Raw genomic sequence first — 19435 nt, forward strand, 5'->3', positions numbered from 1 at the left:
CTTCGGTATACAGTGAAATAATTAAAACAAATACAAATTTTTGACAAAGCATAAAAAGTCAAATATTGGTTGAGTATTAAAGTGTACTGCAAAGTATACTTTGAAGAATTGTTTTGTCTGTATTTGTATTATACACCTTTACCCGGTACATTATAATATTGTATTGGAACAGTGGAACATGTACTATTTCAGGTGCATCCGGCAAGCTTTTTAAATGTTATTCTGAATAATGTTGGTACTAATTTAGCTGTCAAAAAACCCTCACCAGCAATTAAAACAAATGTACTGCTTGTTCCTACATACTGCATTTCTGGATCTACTCTATGTTATACCTGGATTTGGCCCAAAGCTGAAGTAATGTTGTTGTTTTTCGAAGTGTAATGAGTTCAAATGAAAGCTTTCAAGATACATTAAACTGAGACTTACAGTTGCTGAAATACTTTGTGTAAGTGAACATTAATATTTAAAATGCACAAATGTATTAATTAGTGGGCATGTCCTCCATCATCTTTGCAGAGCACTGTAAAGTCTTGATTCAGGGATGAGAAGCACGAGAAACGCACCTGCAGTTCTCTAGCCTGTTTATAGCGTGTGGCGATGTTAGACTGGCCCTCTCCCTGACCTCTCCTGCACACGACTGAAGTCCTTACAGAGAAATTGGGATGTAAATTGAGCAAAAACACAACCTTCAGTGGATTGGTTAGGCGTTATATTCCCCTAAATGAAAAGCTGAGGCAAACATGCACACAATTATATAAATAAGTAATAATAATAACAATACCAGTATTAATGTATCTATTAATAAGACCTTGTCTAATTTGTTTTAGCATTTCAACTGATAAATAAATTACCATATGTACTGAGTGAACTTTGCTCCTCCCTTTCTCCTTATTGACAGTGAGGTCACATAAGCTGCAAACAGAATTGACCTTTTGAAGAGTTTTAGTGCTATACACACCCTGAGTACTTACCCCTTAGACTTCACTAATATATTAATTGTTCAGAAAACCTCTGAAATAGCTACTGCATAAGTTGACCTTTCCATATTCTGGACGATAAATGGCATTGTTATTTGGAACCAAAACAATCTCTGTGTTAAAATGTGGTTCATAAAAAACATTGTTCATGTAAAATATTTTCATTTGGAATATCGTCACTTCAAACACAGGCAATCCAGTCTACAGATACAAGATTCTTGGTATGTTTTAAAATTATATTTTAATGCAAAAAGAATTTACAAGGGCACAAGTGTAGGCTACTCTTATTGCATAATCAGGAGGGTAGCAGCTACCTCTACATTACAGATGCAGATTAAAGGAAATCTTTATCCAAAAGAAGGCCAGAATATACAGGCAAAGTGTTTCCATTCAGCCAGTCGATAAATTATACATGTTCATCATATAAACAACAGTGATTAATAAAATACAGTATTGACTTTATATCAAACCAAAGTACAACGTTTACTGTCACATGATAAGTTTGACTGTGCTTTGAAGCAGTGAGGTCATGGTGATCTTAGGTTTGGAGAGAGATGCGTGGAAAAGTAAATCTGTCATGTTTTTCCTCGGTTGAAGGTTTGAGTTTGTAAGTTAAGGCAGGCAATGTGAGGCTGCTATGAACTCTTGTTTAGTCATTAGAAATTGCACAGAGCTGTACGGCAGGTTAGTTGCTCCCTAAATGTAATATATTTATGTCAGAGATACAGTGCACCTGCTTATATATCGTGTTACAATTTGTTTTATTCTTCTTCTTTTAGTGCTACTGATAAGCCTGGGGGTCTGGGTTCTTCCACTGTAGTCAACCTGCAGAGCCAGTTTACTTTTTTAAATTCAAATACATGTAAAATAATTTGAATGATTTTTTTACCCAATAAGGCGTTTGCTATCATATAGATTAACAGATTATGGGCCGGACCAAATCAAAATTACAGTATGAACTACCTGTGAATCACAAACTTGTACCCCATCACGTTTTGGTTCATATGTAGTAGAAAGTGGTTTCAGACAGTAGATTCAAACACAATAGGATTCAGGTTTGTACTTTGCGATTTGCAGGTAGGCTCTGCTTTGGTCACGCCCTATGTTGTTTTACTGGAAGCTTCATTAAGCATCATTATACATTTTTAAACTGCTTCTCAACCAACACTGTGTATTGTTGGATTAATATGTTCGTGGTAACATTTGATGATGATACAAAAGGCCCAGTCATTGTTTTATTTTTTTTATGGTCAGACTTCCCTGTTCTCAAAACTCAGGAATGAGTGATACTTCACGGTAGGGCACTGTTATTTACCAGCTCAAGCAGCCATTTATTTATCCATTTACTTGGACTGTTTGGCTGTTTTTAGCATTGCTTGTTCTGAGAAAGCACCAAAGGTCTACAAAGTAATTGTATTTCCATAAACAAAAGCATAAGCCACTAAGAAACATAAAGGCAGGTCCCCACAGAGATGACTACAGTAAACCAGCAGTCACAGCAAAGTTTTGTCTGCTGTTTGAAATGATAATTTGACTTGCACCAAACAGTCTAAGAACTGCAGGAGTTGTTTCTGCTTCCATATTTACACCAGATTATTTTCTCTAAATATAATACGTATTTACTACGGACAGCCAACAGAAATATGGAATGTAATTATAGATGGATCTAAAAAGCTCCTAGACACTGCATTTAATTAAGACGAACTGCTATTGTAAAGGTGCTGGGTGTAAACAATAAGATTGAAGGTTTCAATTACATTTTTAAAGAAAATCAAGAGACAGCAAACAGCAAAAACCTGAATGTGCAGTTAATGCTGAGGACGAGAAAACAGAAATGCATCTTAGATTAGACCAAAGAACCTGGTCTAACAGCATATTTGTGGGCTTTTTCTGCATAAATACCAGGTGTGTGAATTATGGTACACAAGCTGTACTTGGCTGCATCACACTTCATGAAGTAGGGCTAATAAAAGGAACATAAAAAAGTGGGATTAATTGAATTCACTGAATATAAATGGCTTATTTCGATGTAGTAAAAGCAATATTGATGACAGCAATGCTAAAACTTTGAATCCATTTGATTTCCATTGCCATACTCAAACAGATTAACAGTCTAACATAATCCTGTTTAATTAGTCCATTAATTCTTACTGTATATTCCATTCTGCCACCCAGTGGATTAAAACTGAACAGGACAGTGGCAATGCCAACGCAAGCGAGCTGTCAGTGGAATTCACCATGTATATCTAACTAAAAGTACATGGCCTTGTACTGGTCTTAGAGTTGAATAACATTTGCATTATTTTAAAGTAAATATGGAAAATGAAAAATTAACATACCTATATGAATGAAAATACTTCAAGTTAGTTTAAAATGGAGTTCTAGAACCTACAACATAGACGTCTGCTAATTCTCACATAAGTGCATATTTTCAATGTGCTGCATTGACCTAAATTCAATTTCTGTAGTGACAGTTATAGTTATTGCAGTATTCATTATTTTGAAGATAATGTGCATACTGTATCATTTATTGACAGGCATTGATTATCCTCATTTTCCTGGTTTGGTCTTTACGTATCACAGGTAAGTTGTGTTAACAATAAGTGTAAAAACAATTCCTGCTCTTTTGTAGCCCTAGATGAGACACAGTTACCAGACAGAATCACTTTTAAATGAATGGCCACAGCAATCATCAATTTAACTGGCATCTTGCCCTTATTTTACTTGAAGAAACCATGAGCCCGGAAAGAACTAGAATATAAATTCATCATGTCACAGTAAGCTTGAATACACTTTATACAATTACAGAGATTTATATTTTGTTTTTACAGAAAGAACAAGTTAATGTCAATCAAACAGCATAAGCCAACCAATTTCTAGAAAGCAAAATCTTACATTCCTCACAGCAATGAGCCTAACTTTTTGTGAATGCCTTTGGTAGAAGCCATGAATGAAATGGAGGCAGAGGTCTTTATTTTATTATACAGAATGCAAAGGTAAAAACGTCTAGTAACAAATCAACAAGTACTAGAATGACCAATTTGGGAGAAAAATGCTAATTGGTGGTGAGAACATACATGAGGTAACAAACAAAAAGAATATCAGAATGAATGAGGATCCAAATTGTGCATAAGATATCCATATATGGCCAAATTGTAAAGACTAAATAATGCAACTTTGCTTCACAGGTATGTACGTTTGTACTATAATAATAAATTGTACACTGAACATTTCCCATATCAGACTTTTCATTGTAATTGGCTGCTGTATAAAAATAGTATTTGCAACACATATCAGGATATGAAACTCACATTTACTATTATTATTACTAATTGTAAATCAACTGAAAATGGCAAATTTATTCTACAAGGACACTGGTCACAAAGCTCACAAAAAAAGAATATGTTTGTGTTTGCTTTTATTGCTACTATTTTATAGTCACAATTTGTTTTCAGTCGCCCCCTTGGAGTGCTTTATTGAACTGTAAGATATGGTCTGCATTTTCGCCACAGTTGTGTGTGTCTGCTACAAACATCAGGTCCCATGTGCTATTATTTAAACTGGTCACGACAAACAGTATGTCTGCACAGGCCCATTAACATGTAGAGGGCAGGGCAATAATTTACAATGCAAATACATAAATAAAGCCAAGACAAGGTTGATCTAATTTTAGAAAATAAACAAAATACCCCACAAGATAAATATATTTGTTTGGCTAGCATATCTGTTTTGTTAATGAATGCAAAGGTGAAGGTTTTTCTCTGTTAAGGGCAATGTTTAATACAGCTTAATATGGATAAACTAATTCTCATTTGTATTACTACTTAAATTGCACAGAACTGTCTAACAGACAGAGACAGGCTTGGTCCAACCACAGCTTTCAAGACAAAAGTAGTTCTTACATAATACAATCTTGTTAACTTAAGTAAAGGACTACATAAACTGTAGAATAATATATTGAATCAGTCCTTAACTGGTTAGTGATAAGTAGGTTCAGTTATATAATAAGCAATGTGAAAAACTATATCCACAACCAGTCAATGTGACTTTTTATTAAATAGACATATACACACTTTTAATTCATACATATATTATTATAGTTTGGGAATTGTGGATATTGTTGTACTATATATGAATATTCTCCAGACCTACTGCAATGTGAGACTAATCTTCATTAGACATTACAAAGAATAAAATAAAAGTGAATGTCTATGTAAATATCCAGTGAGCAGCTTTATTCTATTTGAATAATCATTCTGGTTTTATTGGTATGAAATTAAGAAATTTGGATTTAACGTATTACCCTTAATAATTAATCAGTTTCACAGTAGTTGCCAGTGCAATTGAGCACTGCTCCACAATTCTGAAGATCTACATTTTATATTTCAAGATACATTTCACATTCCTAGAGTTTTAAAGCTGACTCTGTTTCTCTGTTACTCTTTGGACCTGGTTAAAGCTGACACAACCTCCCTCAAACAGTATAGATTCTTTCTCTCATTTCAAATATAGATATCGTATCTCTAAGGCTGTGTATTCTGTTGTTTCACTACATCTTGTTGTTCAACAAAACTTGCTGTGTTGGCATCCTTGACCAAGAGGTTATTCATTCATAAAGTCGATATAGTAAGTCATTTAAATGCCTCTTGTTAATTAGTTACAATTTACACCAATCAAGAAGGAAAGAACTGTCTTCTCTGCCTTGAACACAACCCATAAAATACCAAATGTAACTTAGAATCGTTGAGACTGTCTGAGGAAACTTCTCAGGTCAGGCTCCCCTGCAGCTGCTGGAATAAAGAATCAACCTTCTACCACACACCGAGTCTCTGGCTATTTTCTGCAACTCTTCAATTCCTAATGGAAAATCAAGTGTTTTGCATGGAACAGATTCTAATTAACGTAATTAGACACTAACAAATCACCCACTACAGAACTTGTGGGAAATATGGCTTTTTAATGCCACAGACTGGCACTGATAAGATTACTAACAGGGTTTAGGCACTGAAAACTTTCTTTGTTTACTTCACATTGGGAAAAAATAAGAACTCTTCTTAGCAGCCACTACTTAAAAAATATTATCTTGCTCTCTGCAATTTTGCACTTATTTCTGTGAATTAACAAACAAAAAATTAAATATTACTGTAGATTTCAGCCTTTAAACAAAGATTAAAGGCAAACTGTATAATTCAGCCTATTTAAATCATAATTTCACATTACATTGAAAATTCCCTTAATTACTGGTATTTTTGGATTTAAAAGAGTAATACATATTTTAAATAAACAGCAGAAATAATTATGAAAACACCACAGTACAATATAAAAAGTGCCATGAAATGTAACTCATATGGGTAGATCTGTAATGCAAAATACCTAATCAAAATTAGAAATGTAATGACACGTTTCTTCTGTTTCAATATTAAGATAGATACAAATAAAAACAAAATAAAAACAAACAATGGTAACAATGGGGCTGGGTTTCTCACAAGAAAAAAGTATTTTATATCGGCAAAGCATAGATTGCAATGATAGATTTTGAAATACTAGTAGATTACGTCCTTGAGATTGAACTTAATTCAACATGGTAAAGCATTTTTATACACTGACACAAAACATTAAAAAAAGAAAATATTCTTTATGTACAATATGTATATGAAAAATGTACTGTATATATTGCCCTTGTCTTAATGAAAAAACAAACACAAAATAAACTCCAACATTAAACTCATATTGGCTGATGATTTTCATAAATAGTTACACCATGTTTACCTCTGAAACCTCGCCTGATTTCTCACATGAAAGTACCACTTAAATTAGCATTTCAATTTTATTTCATTTACATTGGTAGACTTTGCAATATAGAATTTGTATTGGCTGAGCTACTTTCAGAAAATACATACAAAGCGTTCATCCTCAGTTCATTCACACTCAGATTTATACACCAGATGATTATAAAGTCTTCCCTTTTCATTCCTGTAAGTAGGAGCTACTCATGGTAGCTGGTCTTGGAGTAATTGTTGAGACTATCATCCAAGCTACACGGGCAATTGAAATACACCGTAACATTGACATACCACTTGTAAATAGTCATGCGATGATATAATGTGTCCTTAAGGTAATGAATACTATACCAAACAGCTGCATGAAGCATGTTCTATGAAATGATAGCAATTTCATAACAAATAGCCTCCTTAAATGCTCCCATTGTTAATGGCTTAACTGGGTATACCAATGTTTTCAAATACAGGAATAAAAAGGGACCACCTTTCAAATCACACAGTATATATAGATCTATATATAAATATACACATGTACATACTTGGAGACGATTTAGTTTTGTTTTTAACTATCAAACTTGTCCATAAATTTTGCCGTTGAAGGCGAAACCATCCAGTTTGCATAAACACTATCATTTGCATATCTTGTAAAGACAGGGTTAGTGCCATCAAGTCTTGTGAGCAGTACGGGGCTCTTCTCTGGCCAGTTCGGGTATGACATGCCTAAAAACGAAAACAGATAATTTTTTCTGCACTGAGGAACCAGAATGTAGAGTGCAGACAGTAAGGCTCTCAAAGAAAACCCTGGCTTTGGTGACCAACAGTAATCTCTATGTTACCTGAAATGTACTATTACACATGTACAAACCCTCACTACAGGTAAAGCCACGTTTCCATTTTCCTACTTTGCTTGCATTCAAATTCAACTTCAACAATTTGGCGTAGCAGGGAATGTCAGTAGGGGGTATTGTTATACTGTGATGTTAATGAAGGTTAGGCTAAGGTCAGGTAAGCAAAGACCATCGGCCGACAGATAAACAGCAATAAAAACTGAATCAAGTTGATCGGCCACCAGAAAGGTCAGATCAATTGCTTCTCATGATGTTTAAAAGTATGAATGAGGTGAGGCATTCAATTGGTTGCAGGCACGATTTAAGAACATGTTTAAATCTAATTAACATGGCCAAATATGTTGATGCATTTCAGATTAACAAACATATTGTCAGAATGTGTGGGTTAAGGTTTTTCTATAGTACAGGTTAAATCCTTTGAAAGAAGTGAGTCACCATTAACCTGGTGAGTACCGTAAAGGGACTAAATAATAAGTATAGCATTGAAGGTTTTCATTCTTTAAATTCCTTTAAAAAATGAGCAAGTGCCTCAAGGCTAGCTGAACAAAACAAGTGGCAAAACAAGACAGACTAGATTGATGATAACTCAAGCATAGTGAGGGAACATGCAGTAAACATCGAAAGCAAAACGTGAAAGTGGTGAAATAAGAATATTAATAAATAAGGGTTGGGGTGGTGGGGTGGGGCTATAAGGCAGTCACTTTAAACATTCATGCAGGGCCTCTATCCTTGAGGCTCCTGCGAGTCTGAGGTCACTTATATCTCATTGTAAAATGACACTGGATGAATAGAAGATGTCTTGAAAGAGATTGCTGTAGATATCTGTAGAGGTTTGAATAAAATAATTTCAGGGAAGACTGACTATGGCCAGATCAATTCTCCTATGCCTCAAAAGCCATGATGGATATATAAGCTAGGCCTAGGTATTGGATTTGGAGGTAAGACTAACTGGGATCAATTGAAAATCTCACCAAATCTGGAGTCTAATTCAAGAGCCTTACTTCTTTCCTCATCAGCACTAGAGAAACCCCCTTACACACTTAATGAGAGCTTCCACATTGCCTCCCTCTTCTGCCCAATACAAATCACAGAAAATATGAAGAGATGATTGACTTTCACCCAAACCCCGAGCTGACAGTGTGTGATCGTATTGCAGACCTCAATTGAGGGGACCTGTTGCAAATGTAAACTAGTCACTTATAATGAAAACTCAAAATGGCGTATATAGCACTTCTGTAATACATTCTAATTGCTGACTGTTTTTCATGATGCCTGTCTGATTGAAATAAATACAAAATATACATATCAAGTTTTCATATCTGCATTAGTTCCTGAAAGGCTTGTATAAAGTCCTTGGATTTATGATTATCATAAATGTTAGGATTAAATGTACAGATTTAAAATGTTACCATACATTTCATCTGTCTTTGGGGAGTAAAGCAAATTTGGAAAATATATCTGCTGTTCTCCCATAAATAAATTAAGAACTGAGATGAAAATATATTAAAAAACAATCCCAGAAAAGTCTACTTAAGGTTGCAGTTTTTTTTAACAACCTTTGTGACTAACGCATCTAATATCAAATGCCTTACCTAGTTTACTTGTGAAGCAGGTCCAAATCTAGAAGTTTGGTAATTATAAAAGTTTGACATTTGTTTTTCAGAGATTTCCATAAAGCATGACCACAGTCACAGACTGGCTACAGAAAGTCAATTACAGATGCAGAAAGGAAATTATTTTACTGATTTGTTTTTTGTATTGTTTATTTTTAGAATCTAGTAAATGCATGTGAAATTCTACCATAGAGCTTGTTCTCAATCCATGTTGAGGGAAGTGTGCGAGGGAGGGGAGCATTATTACAGTCCACAAGGGGGGTGTCCTCTTCAGAAAGACCATCGTCGTACAACAAGGAGTCTGCAGGCGTGGAGGCGGCCAGGTCAAGATAATCCTGCCATGAAAAGGAGTGAGAAGAACAGTGTGAACCTCCTGGCTGGGGTTCAAATATATTCGCCTTTCACATCTGACAAAATAAATAAATGTGAATCATTTAATATACCGCGACATGTAATAAAATGAGTAAGTCAATCCCCCTTAAGCTTTCTTCTGGGTACAGAGTCAACTAAATTATTTATTGAACAACAACATTGATAAATGACTTGAACACTTATCAAATACATATTTTCTACGCCAGCTAGACATTCCCATTTGGGTTTTATGTTTTAAATCCTGCACCCATAATACCATAACAATCCTGAACCCATAACACTTACCACTGGTCCGATTTCTCCTCAAGATAAATCTGTTTAGATTACACTTGTTGTCCAATCTGGTCTTCTCTTACACATACACTAAGTATTTTCACTGCAAATAAATTATGTTTACAGTTTTCAATACATATCGCATATCTCAGTGTTTGTAAAAGTCACCTTGGATAACGGCATTTGCATTTGGAATTTGTTGGCACATTTTGATCAAGATGAGAAAAATATCTCTCTATCCTATGCATTATTATTTAGAGGATGAGATATTCAATTTTTAAAGAAGAACTGAGATCAGCTGTTCCATAAACTGTGCCCTGGATCATCAAGAGCACTATGAATAAAAATATGTACAATGGAAACACTGTACTCATTAAAATGGTTGGGTGAAGGTTTTGTTTTTTATTGAATTATGTTACACTGTTGTCCTCTTCCAAGTTTACAATGATCCCAACCCCCTGTAACTCACACAAGAAGTCTTAAGGACTGATGAAGTTCCACTGAACTCCATGAATGGCCATATCTGACCAGATGCTCAGCACTGTGCTTCAAACTCCTTAAAAAAAACCCTCTCTCATAAACCCATGACTAAATCTCATTATCTGGACCTGAATGTGAAGCACTTAAACAACAACTCTTTCACCAGAACCTCTTTTGATGGTTGGGGGAACAGAGACGTTTGACTACTTTCCAGGTGCCCCCTCACTCTCCGTGCACCTCTAACAATTGAACTATTCATTGCTGTGCTAAACCTGCTGCTCTTATCTCCTTTCATCTCCCACACAACTGAGAGCATAGTGTTCACACTGGCCTGATATTATCTAAGAATGTAAGGCACATGTTTCTTATTGGCAAAAATATTTTTATTGCAAAAGGCACCACCACCTGCTTCAGTAAATCTTCCCAAATCCTCCTTTATATGGCCAACAACAGTGTAACATCCGATGATCAATTACCCCATAATACATGACTAACATCGAATGTGTCTCCTGGAGCACATTCTTCATATTTTACTGGCAACCCAACTCACTTCAGCTGAATCATTTTAAACTTACTCATACCCCATAATTTATTACTGATGATTGACTACCTAAACTAGCTTCTCAACCACAAACATTTGCTCTAGGCTCTTACTCTGCTCTTCACCATCATCTTCTCGAGCTCTTTACTGATCTCTGAGAAGGTGGGCCTCTTGTCTGACTCCTGTTTCCAGCAGCGAAGCATCAGATTGTACCTGGGGAATACAGACACCTGAAAATTAGAGGACTGATGGAAACGTGATGCTCTAGTCAGCAATGATTTATGCCCTGTAGCAAAAGGGAAAAAAATACATGTCATAAAAAATCATACAAATGCATGTGTAAAAGTCTGAAGGTAAAAGGCAATTTTTTTTTTTTGAAATATGTAGAAGTATGTATTTATTCTTTCCTCTCTTTGAGGTCCCTTGAGGTGAAACTAGGAAGGCCAAGAGGGTGAGGGGGAGATGCCTATGATCCTGCACTACTTAAAAAAAATGTACCACAAAAAAATGAAATGTCTCTTAAACAAAATTGTGTCTGACATCCAAGGATATCTCTGCTGTTCAGAAACCAGGTCACATAGCTAACTGCTAAAATATCTGAGGCAAGGAAAGTAGAAAATGTTCTGAAAATCTGAAACTAATGTAATAATAATTTAATTATATATTTATTTCACCATCGATTAAAAACAAAATCTGCCTGACAAATTGGGCTCAGACAAATGCTTGAAAAGTTACTAGTCTTTCCCCTTAAAGCTAAATCCCTTCCAGAACCCTGGGAATCAGTGACCAAAAAACTCATTATTAGACATTCTTCCTGGGCTAATTTCTGAAAGACTTTAATATCTTTTCCTGGACTACAGGACTCAATGATATCTTTATTCTACCACTAACTATGGGGATAGTTTTCTAATTTTCTTTAAATATAATAATGTATTAAATGACATTACATATTGTTTTAAACCATGAATCAATTAGTTAGGCCTATTCGAGTGAAAACGTACATTTCTTCACTGCAGTTCTCGGGTTTCTCCATCCTGTAGCCAGTTTTGAGGAGGTTGAAGAGACGCTCCGGGGCAATTCCTGGGTAGGGATTGCCTCCCAGGGTCACAATTTCCCACAGCAGAACACCAAATGACCATCTGCAAACGGGGGAGAGGTTTAAGAAGCCCTGTAACAACTACAACTGTGCCAGAACAGCCTTTGTATAATAGGTATCTAGTCACATAGTTGGAGTTGTATATACTGGACAAAACACGAAACAGCTAATAACAATCACACAAACAAACACAACCAGAGGGGTAAAACAGCCCAAGGTTTCTAATACAGATTTAAAGTTTGATTATAAATATGAAATATATATATATATGTTTATTTATTTGTGAATGTTGTGAAGCTTAAACAATGAAGGAAATCTGCCTTCAAATGTTTGGCTTGTGAAATTATTCTTTAACTGCTCGATATTAATATACCACAACTTCCTGGGAATTTTAACCCAGTTCTCAGATTGTTTACATATTTGACTGAGTACTTACACGTCACTTTGTGTTGTGTAAATGTGGTCAAACAAGGACTCAATTGCCATCCATTTCACAGGAATTCGACCCTGAACAGAGAAAAATATGTGACATTACTTAAATTCATATTAGTTTATAAAATGGAAACAAGGACACAGAGAGGAAGGACCTAAAATCTTTACAAATGTATTTAGCACTACACAGAGGTAAACCACATTACGCTTTCTTAAAAGGGTTCAATTCCATTGATTGGGCTGACCTAAACAATTTTACTTGTTCCATTTATTTAGATGTCTAATTTAAATAGGCTCACTTACACAGTTATTTAATTTTCTTGCCTTGCTCTTCTTGTAGTCTTATTAATGGAACATAATTCATTTTAAATCTGTTATGACAGAAATCTATGTAGAAAGAAATTGAACTGCGATTAAGAACATATATTATAATGCATATAATATGTTTTTTCCCCACTTGGAACACAATGCAACATGCTTCCAAAAGTATTAAGTCAGAGCAAGTTTATTATTTGTATCACTACCTTGCTCCTCTTCACATAGGAGTCCTCTTCATAAACATCTCGTGACAGTCCAAAATCTGAAATCTTCATTTTACGACCTTCAGCTACCAGAACGTTTCGTGCAGCCAAGTCGCGATGAACGAGCTTTGAAAAAACAAAACAAAACAAAACAAAAACAAATGTATGTAAATACAAATAAAAACTGAAGCATTGTTTGCATCATTATTTGCTCACACTGCAAAATATACTGGTTTGAACAATACAGCCATTTCTTCATCTTAAATGAGAAGTTTACGATGCCAGCTGTATCTGTAGAAGAGAGGCTACACTTCACTAACGGTCTAATTACCAGACCTCAGCTCCATCAATCAGACACACACCTTCATCTCTGCCAGGTACTGCATCCCCCGGGAGATTTGCCAGGCGAAGGAGATGAGGTCTCCCATGGTCAGCGCCCTCTCATCAGGGTTCTCCAGGTAACTTGAGTTGCGGTTGGCATCACTGCCCATGTAACTGGGCCCGACCTTCCGACTCTCCCGCAGGAAGTTGCGCAACGATCCATACTTAGCATATTCTACAATCAGATACAGGGGACCTGCAGAGCAAAAACAGCATGTGAGAAAATGTAATATTTTCCATTAAACTGTTAACAAAAAAAAAAAAATCTTGGTTGAAGTGGAAGGTGTACTAGACCCTGCCTAGTTCAGGGCGTCCTTGCAAACTGCATGATAAAAAAAAAATCCTCATTTAAACGCATTCAACTCTGAGGCTCTGACACAGCAAAAGGTGAAAAAAGTTCAAGGTGGTGAACACTTTCTATAGACAAATACGTCAGTGCAGCTTTTGGCATGAGGAAGATAGTTGACCTACAGTGCTAACCTGACTACTCACTGCAGTTCTGAAATGAACACAACCGACACTCACCGTCTTGACTGCAGGCTCCATACAGTTTGATGACGTGGGGATGATTGACCTGCTTCAGCAAGGTGAACTCAGACAACAGGTCTCGTAGCTCACTGTGAGAAGCGTGTTCTGTTGAAGAATGGCAAAGGAAAAGCAATCTAAAACTTCAGGACATCCATGTGTAACACTCCAGGCAAGATCAGTGAGATAAGATGACCCAATGTGACCCATATCTCATAAACAGCATCTATGACACAGGTTTTTTCTAAATGTAATGATAGATACTGTAAGACAGATATTATTTTACAGAAACATACCTTTCAGCATCTTGACTGCTACTGTGGTGTAGCCTGCCTTGCCTTTTAGACGGAAAGCTGTTGCCTTCACAACCTTCCCAAACTCCCCTTCTCCCAGGGTCTTGCCCAACACCAAGTTCTTTCGTGGAAACTCCCACTTTGGATCTTCCTGTGAAGATATAACAAATGGCCTCATGCTCCTTTAAAATAATGTCTTGGTCTCTCAATACTTAATGTGAAATGTTATGAACAGCCAAGAAAAAACTCCTCAAGGATTACAGCAAATCTGCCAGGCTGGAGAGAATAGGACTGATCCTTCGTATACAATGGCCTCACTTAATACTTTCTCTCTCACTTGTTAATGCGCTGTAGGAACACCCCCACCCCTCCGATAAAATCACTATAGGGTACAAGTTTGTGATTTGAGAAGCACTGATAGGTCAAGATTTTAATTTGGTGGCACTTCAAACTATCTTTTATAATTATTACTGAAAATTCTCTCTCGAAACAACACAAGATGGTGGCCTACAGGTATTTTGAAGGTGTCCACTGGCACTTGGTTCTCCATGGAGTCCAGGGAGGGCCGGCGCACGTTGTTGGCGGAGTAGCTGATAGGGTAGGTCTGGGCTGGGCGTCTGAATGTCATCTCAGCCGAGGCGATAGGCGGCTTGGGAGAGTTCTTGTGGTAGCGATGGATGAAGTAGGACGACAGAAGCACAGAGACTATGAAGGAGAGCAGGACCGCGGTCGCAATGACGGTCTTGCAGACATCGTCACACATGGGCTCTGAAACAGAAAGAGACAATGGCATCAGGATTAAATATCTTTAGATGGATCAAAATCAGGTTGAAGCAGAGAGGAAACCAATCATTTTTTTGCTGTACTCATCTGCTGCCAGTGATAGCAGCGCAGGCAACGTATTTGTAGGTTTTCTGCCCGTGTTAGTGGTTCAATTCAGATTGGCAGTCACACATATGTTCACTCACCGACGATATCGTTCTTCTCACAGAAGCATTTCTCCGAGTAGCAGTAACAGGTTCCATAGCCAGATTTGATCCCAGACATGATCCCTTGCTCATGACCTCCAACGATATGGGCTGATCACATTAAACAATAATAATTAAAAAAAAGAGACACATTAGGTTAAATATATACATAATTATAAGTATTGACAGTATCATATATGTACAATGAATGTAAAACTATTTGATCACTTATTGGGTAACTTCTTACTTGTGCAGTCTTGAGGACATATCGCCTTGTCTTTGCTCTCAATGATATCGCAGTGGCCATCTGGGCAAGTCTTGAGGTTGGGAGAGCAGGTTGAGTAGTTGGATGATATTCCTGAGGAAAACCACCAAATATTTTCAGGCTTAAAGGCGTTTAAATTTCTTGTAAATATTTTACAATACTATGAGATCAGCATACTCTTAAATTATTGAAACCATAAATGAATACATGCAGTGCATCATTATGCAGTAATTCAGTTACAAATATGATAGGGGTGATTACCTTTGTCGTATCCCTGTCTCCATTGACATCGTCCACTGGGAGCACCCTTGCCACTGCAGGCTTCACACTCGCCTCGCTGTCTACTTTCGGCACAAGAGAGAGGGCAGTCCTTATCCAGAGGCCGCTTATCAACTGCGAGACAAAAATAATGAAAACCGTTACAAACTATCAGTGCCTCGCTGGAGATCGCACATTGGTGACTCAGGTACATTTATAAGAGCAATTTCAATCTTAGCTCGTCCTTTGGACTGGTAAAATATGACTTGTGTTTAGCAATACAAAGAGAAATAAAAGTTCATTACATGGGACAATGTGCTGGATTATTGTTATGGTGAAACGGATTAAAAATCTGATTAAAATACTGAAAGGATTGAATGAAAAGAAAATGTCCTACTTGGTCCAGAAAAAATGATGGTAAGCGCTGTCTTTGCCTGCAACTGCTTTTGTTTCCCTTGAGCCATGACAATGTACTGCAGTTCCTGACACTCGGGATTCCTCAAGGCCTGGGCTTGATTGACATAAAGGATTGCTGAAGTGTCCTCTCGATTCTGAGCGACAGCAACTGCATTGAAGCATTCTTGGGCAGACGCCGGAATGCTTCTATTGGAGGCAACGAGTTTGTATGTGATGTTAATCCCCTTGAATTTCAGGCAGTTGTCCACACAAACTGAACCAATCTGGAAGAGATCACATCCCACAAACTTATTGATATTGTTCCTCAGCCAGAAACTGTCATCAATTAAAGACATATTAGACATTAGAAGTGAAGTGAATGGAGCTCTCTTGGGACAGCATAAACCATAATGAATTCCAGGCCTAAAAAAAGCAAAGAAAGAAAATAAACCAGTAATGGACAATTGTACCTGTGCATAGCTTGCAGATCTGCGGTTCACAGTGAACAGGTAGGTGACATTGGTGAAGCTGACAGAGACAGGCAGGATGGTGATGTTGAAATGAAGAATCACTACTCCTTCTGGGCCATGTATCGATGTGTCATTGACAAGATAATCCAGCTGGAATGACCGTTTCTCTGCCATTGGCAGACTTTTATTCAGAATTAGTGCTGTGAAACAAAAAAAACACAAACAAACAAAAACAAACAAATAAGTCAGCCAGGTTATCGTAAAACTACTGTGACTGGCAAGAGACTACAACTGTAATTGGAGCTGGAATCACTAATAATTAATTCCTCACGTGTGTCTGGTGTCAACCCACACACACTTTGTTTTAATTGCTAGTTGGCACAAGTATGTTCTGAACAGGTGTGATAGTTTCAGGCCTCTGGTCACTGTGAGGCAATAACAGGCTTCTTCTGCATGCTTCTAAAGAACTAGCACCGATCAGTATTTTAAGAAGCTGAAATAATTATACACAACACAATCACCCTGAGCACATTCAGTAGCATAGGGCTTACTATGATTTCTACCTGCTCTGCATTGCTCTGCAAGCATTTTAGGATCACAAACAATTGTTTTCCTGACCAAAACACATATTAACACAAAAATATAAATAACAGAAGGCTTACATTATGGAATCAGATAATTAAAGGAATATAGTTTGCATTTACAATTTCAGGAGTTCATCCTTGTACATATGGGTTTGTCTGCCCTGACCATTTCCTTCTCCATACTCACTGTATTCATGGACGGTCCCTCGCACCTGGTTGCTGAACCTTTTCTCATTGAAATTATTTTTAATTTTGAAGGTTTTAGTAATCCAGGGGTCATTTGTCATCATAGTTCCCACATACTTATTCTGGCCTTCGGGGTATCTTGGTGTGGTGTCCTTATCATAAACCAGCAGTTTGCCTAAAACAGCATCCTGAAACAAAAGCAATGTGCAGGAGTTAATCCACCCGACCAGTATGTTTTTGGGAGATGGGAGGAAAAGAGGCCACCTATAAAGAAAAACACAGGGAGAACAGGCAAGCGCCACAAAGATGATGGGGGAGGCAGCGATGAGTGAAGCCCACCTCTTTGCGGTTGAACTCCACAATGACTTCCTCCGTGTCCGTCCCGTTCAGATAGGGGGCGCTGTCGTCCTCGTCATAGACGTTGACCAGCAGTGGCCGGGTCACTTCTGTGAAACGCAGGTCCGTCTGCACGGTGCATTTTACCAGCAGTTCGTAAAGCTCCTTCTCCTCACGGTCCAGCGCTTTGGTCACGGCCACCTCTGTTGTGATGTTGTTCAACACAAACGGAGCGGAGGCGTCTGTGGTTAAACAGGAAAACACAACACAGTGATGTCAGAAATTAGGGACTAGGGAACTACCTGTAGAATAACACTTTAAACGTTATTTTGTACGTGGTATAATATACAAAAAAGTATATTTCTGAATGTGTGGGATTATCATTATCTGTTGTGAAGTACTATTGGCAAGAGGGCGAGCTTAGCGCACCTGCTTCTATGTTGTAGGTGATGGTGAGGTTGGCACAGTGGTGGTACAGCGGGAGTCGTCGGAGCTGACGAAACACGCCCGGTGGTCTGTTCTCCACGATGTGAGGGCTGCTGTCCTCCTCTGGGAAGCACAGCTCCTCCAGCTTCAGCTGGCTGCAGAGGGTGGTCGTGGTGTTGGAGAAATGGAGGTACAGCTTGATGCACTTCTGGTCTCTGGAGGGATTTGGGGAGGAACTAAACTCTAAGGTCAGCGACTTTCGAGGTGTCCTGCTAATGGCTGCAAGAGATTCAAATATCGGTCAATTTATTTTTAATAATTCCCACATTATATTTTCAAATTCTGTAATGTTACTTTTAGAGCAGGGAAGATAGCCAGTATACTGAGCATTGCTGGCGTCTGAATGACAGTTTAAACTCACGTAGTGAAGCAAAGTCCCTCCAGTCCAGAGTCTTATTTAATGAAAGCAGCCCTGTCTTCTCATCGAGGTGGAACCAGTGGCTGTAGGGCAGCTCTCTGGAGAACGTGCAGAAGAAGAAGCGAGCGCTTTCAAACTCATTGTCCGGCATGGCATGGAGCTGAACAATGGGTGTCCCTGCCAGCTGCCCCACATAGATGTTCTCAAAGTATTTTTTCTGAGGGAAGTAGAGTGCACATGTAGCTGCAAAAGAAAAAGAAATCGAGTTCAACTTGGCGTTACTCAGCTTTCGCACTTTCGTTACTCAGCACTTACAGATTTAGTCAGTTTCAGGACTAAGCTGTATACTTTTTTAAGGAACACTGTGACTATGTGATATATATCATTAATATCATCACAACAGACAATACCATATTGAACAAGAGTATTTTTGCCTGATTTAATTAATGGAAATCATAGATATTTGTCTCACCACAAAAAGTATAAACAAACAGCATTTATAAGTTTAAATACATTCATTTAATCACTTTAATTTAAATACATTAATTGAGGTTTCCTTGTAGAATTGTGTACATATACAGCTGTTGCTAATCACATGACAATAAAGATAGCACAGAAATCTCTATGCAGTTCCCAGAAGCTCCTAATGGACAAATATGTGCTAAACTGTGTGAGATCATGTTAACTGTCTTTTATTTGTTTTTCTTACATTTGAAAATAGGATTTACATGATCCAGGCTACTGATTTTTTCAAATATATAATTCAGGCCGAAATTCAGGCGACACGATCATCTCTTCTGGTTTTAATACGATTAATTAATTGATTTAAGTGAACCATTCAGATACTCTGTTCATTAATGTTTGGTTTCCTCTCCAGACTGTCCCCTTGAATTCTCCTTGACAAGCTTAAATTACGGGGGATAATGTTACATTGTGAGGAAATTAATCATTACCTGCAAAGCGTGGAAAGTAATCCATCGTGCAGAAAAATGAGTG

General features: G+C 37.4%; 1 protein-coding gene across 1 annotated transcript in view; it reads right to left on the reverse strand.

Moving 5' to 3' along the window:
* Window positions 1-1201: 1201 nt before the first annotated feature.
* ret (ret proto-oncogene receptor tyrosine kinase) overlaps window positions 1202-19435 on the reverse strand; it is a 32138-nt gene continuing 13904 nt past the window's right edge. The window contains exons 2-20 of the mRNA XM_066693867.1: window positions 18443-18682; window positions 18025-18300; window positions 17599-17837; window positions 17261-17447; window positions 16490-16689; window positions 16021-16303; window positions 15627-15758; window positions 15348-15458; window positions 15101-15211; window positions 14644-14900; window positions 14136-14283; window positions 13840-13947; window positions 13296-13510; window positions 12937-13059; window positions 12417-12487; window positions 11886-12023; window positions 10998-11097; window positions 9406-9553; window positions 1202-7477 (exon numbers count right to left, since the gene is read on the reverse strand). Of these exons, the coding sequence (XP_066549964.1) occupies window positions 7320-7477; window positions 9406-9553; window positions 10998-11097; window positions 11886-12023; window positions 12417-12487; window positions 12937-13059; window positions 13296-13510; window positions 13840-13947; window positions 14136-14283; window positions 14644-14900; window positions 15101-15211; window positions 15348-15458; window positions 15627-15758; window positions 16021-16303; window positions 16490-16689; window positions 17261-17447; window positions 17599-17837; window positions 18025-18300; window positions 18443-18682 (3245 nt within the window). The 3' untranslated portion in view covers window positions 1202-7319. The remainder of the gene's footprint in view (window positions 7478-9405; window positions 9554-10997; window positions 11098-11885; window positions 12024-12416; window positions 12488-12936; window positions 13060-13295; window positions 13511-13839; window positions 13948-14135; window positions 14284-14643; window positions 14901-15100; window positions 15212-15347; window positions 15459-15626; window positions 15759-16020; window positions 16304-16489; window positions 16690-17260; window positions 17448-17598; window positions 17838-18024; window positions 18301-18442; window positions 18683-19435) is intronic.

Source organism: Amia ocellicauda, chromosome 20, assembly GCF_036373705.1.
Source record: "Amia ocellicauda isolate fAmiCal2 chromosome 20, fAmiCal2.hap1, whole genome shotgun sequence".
Lineage (NCBI taxonomy): Eukaryota > Metazoa > Chordata > Actinopteri > Amiiformes > Amiidae > Amia > Amia ocellicauda.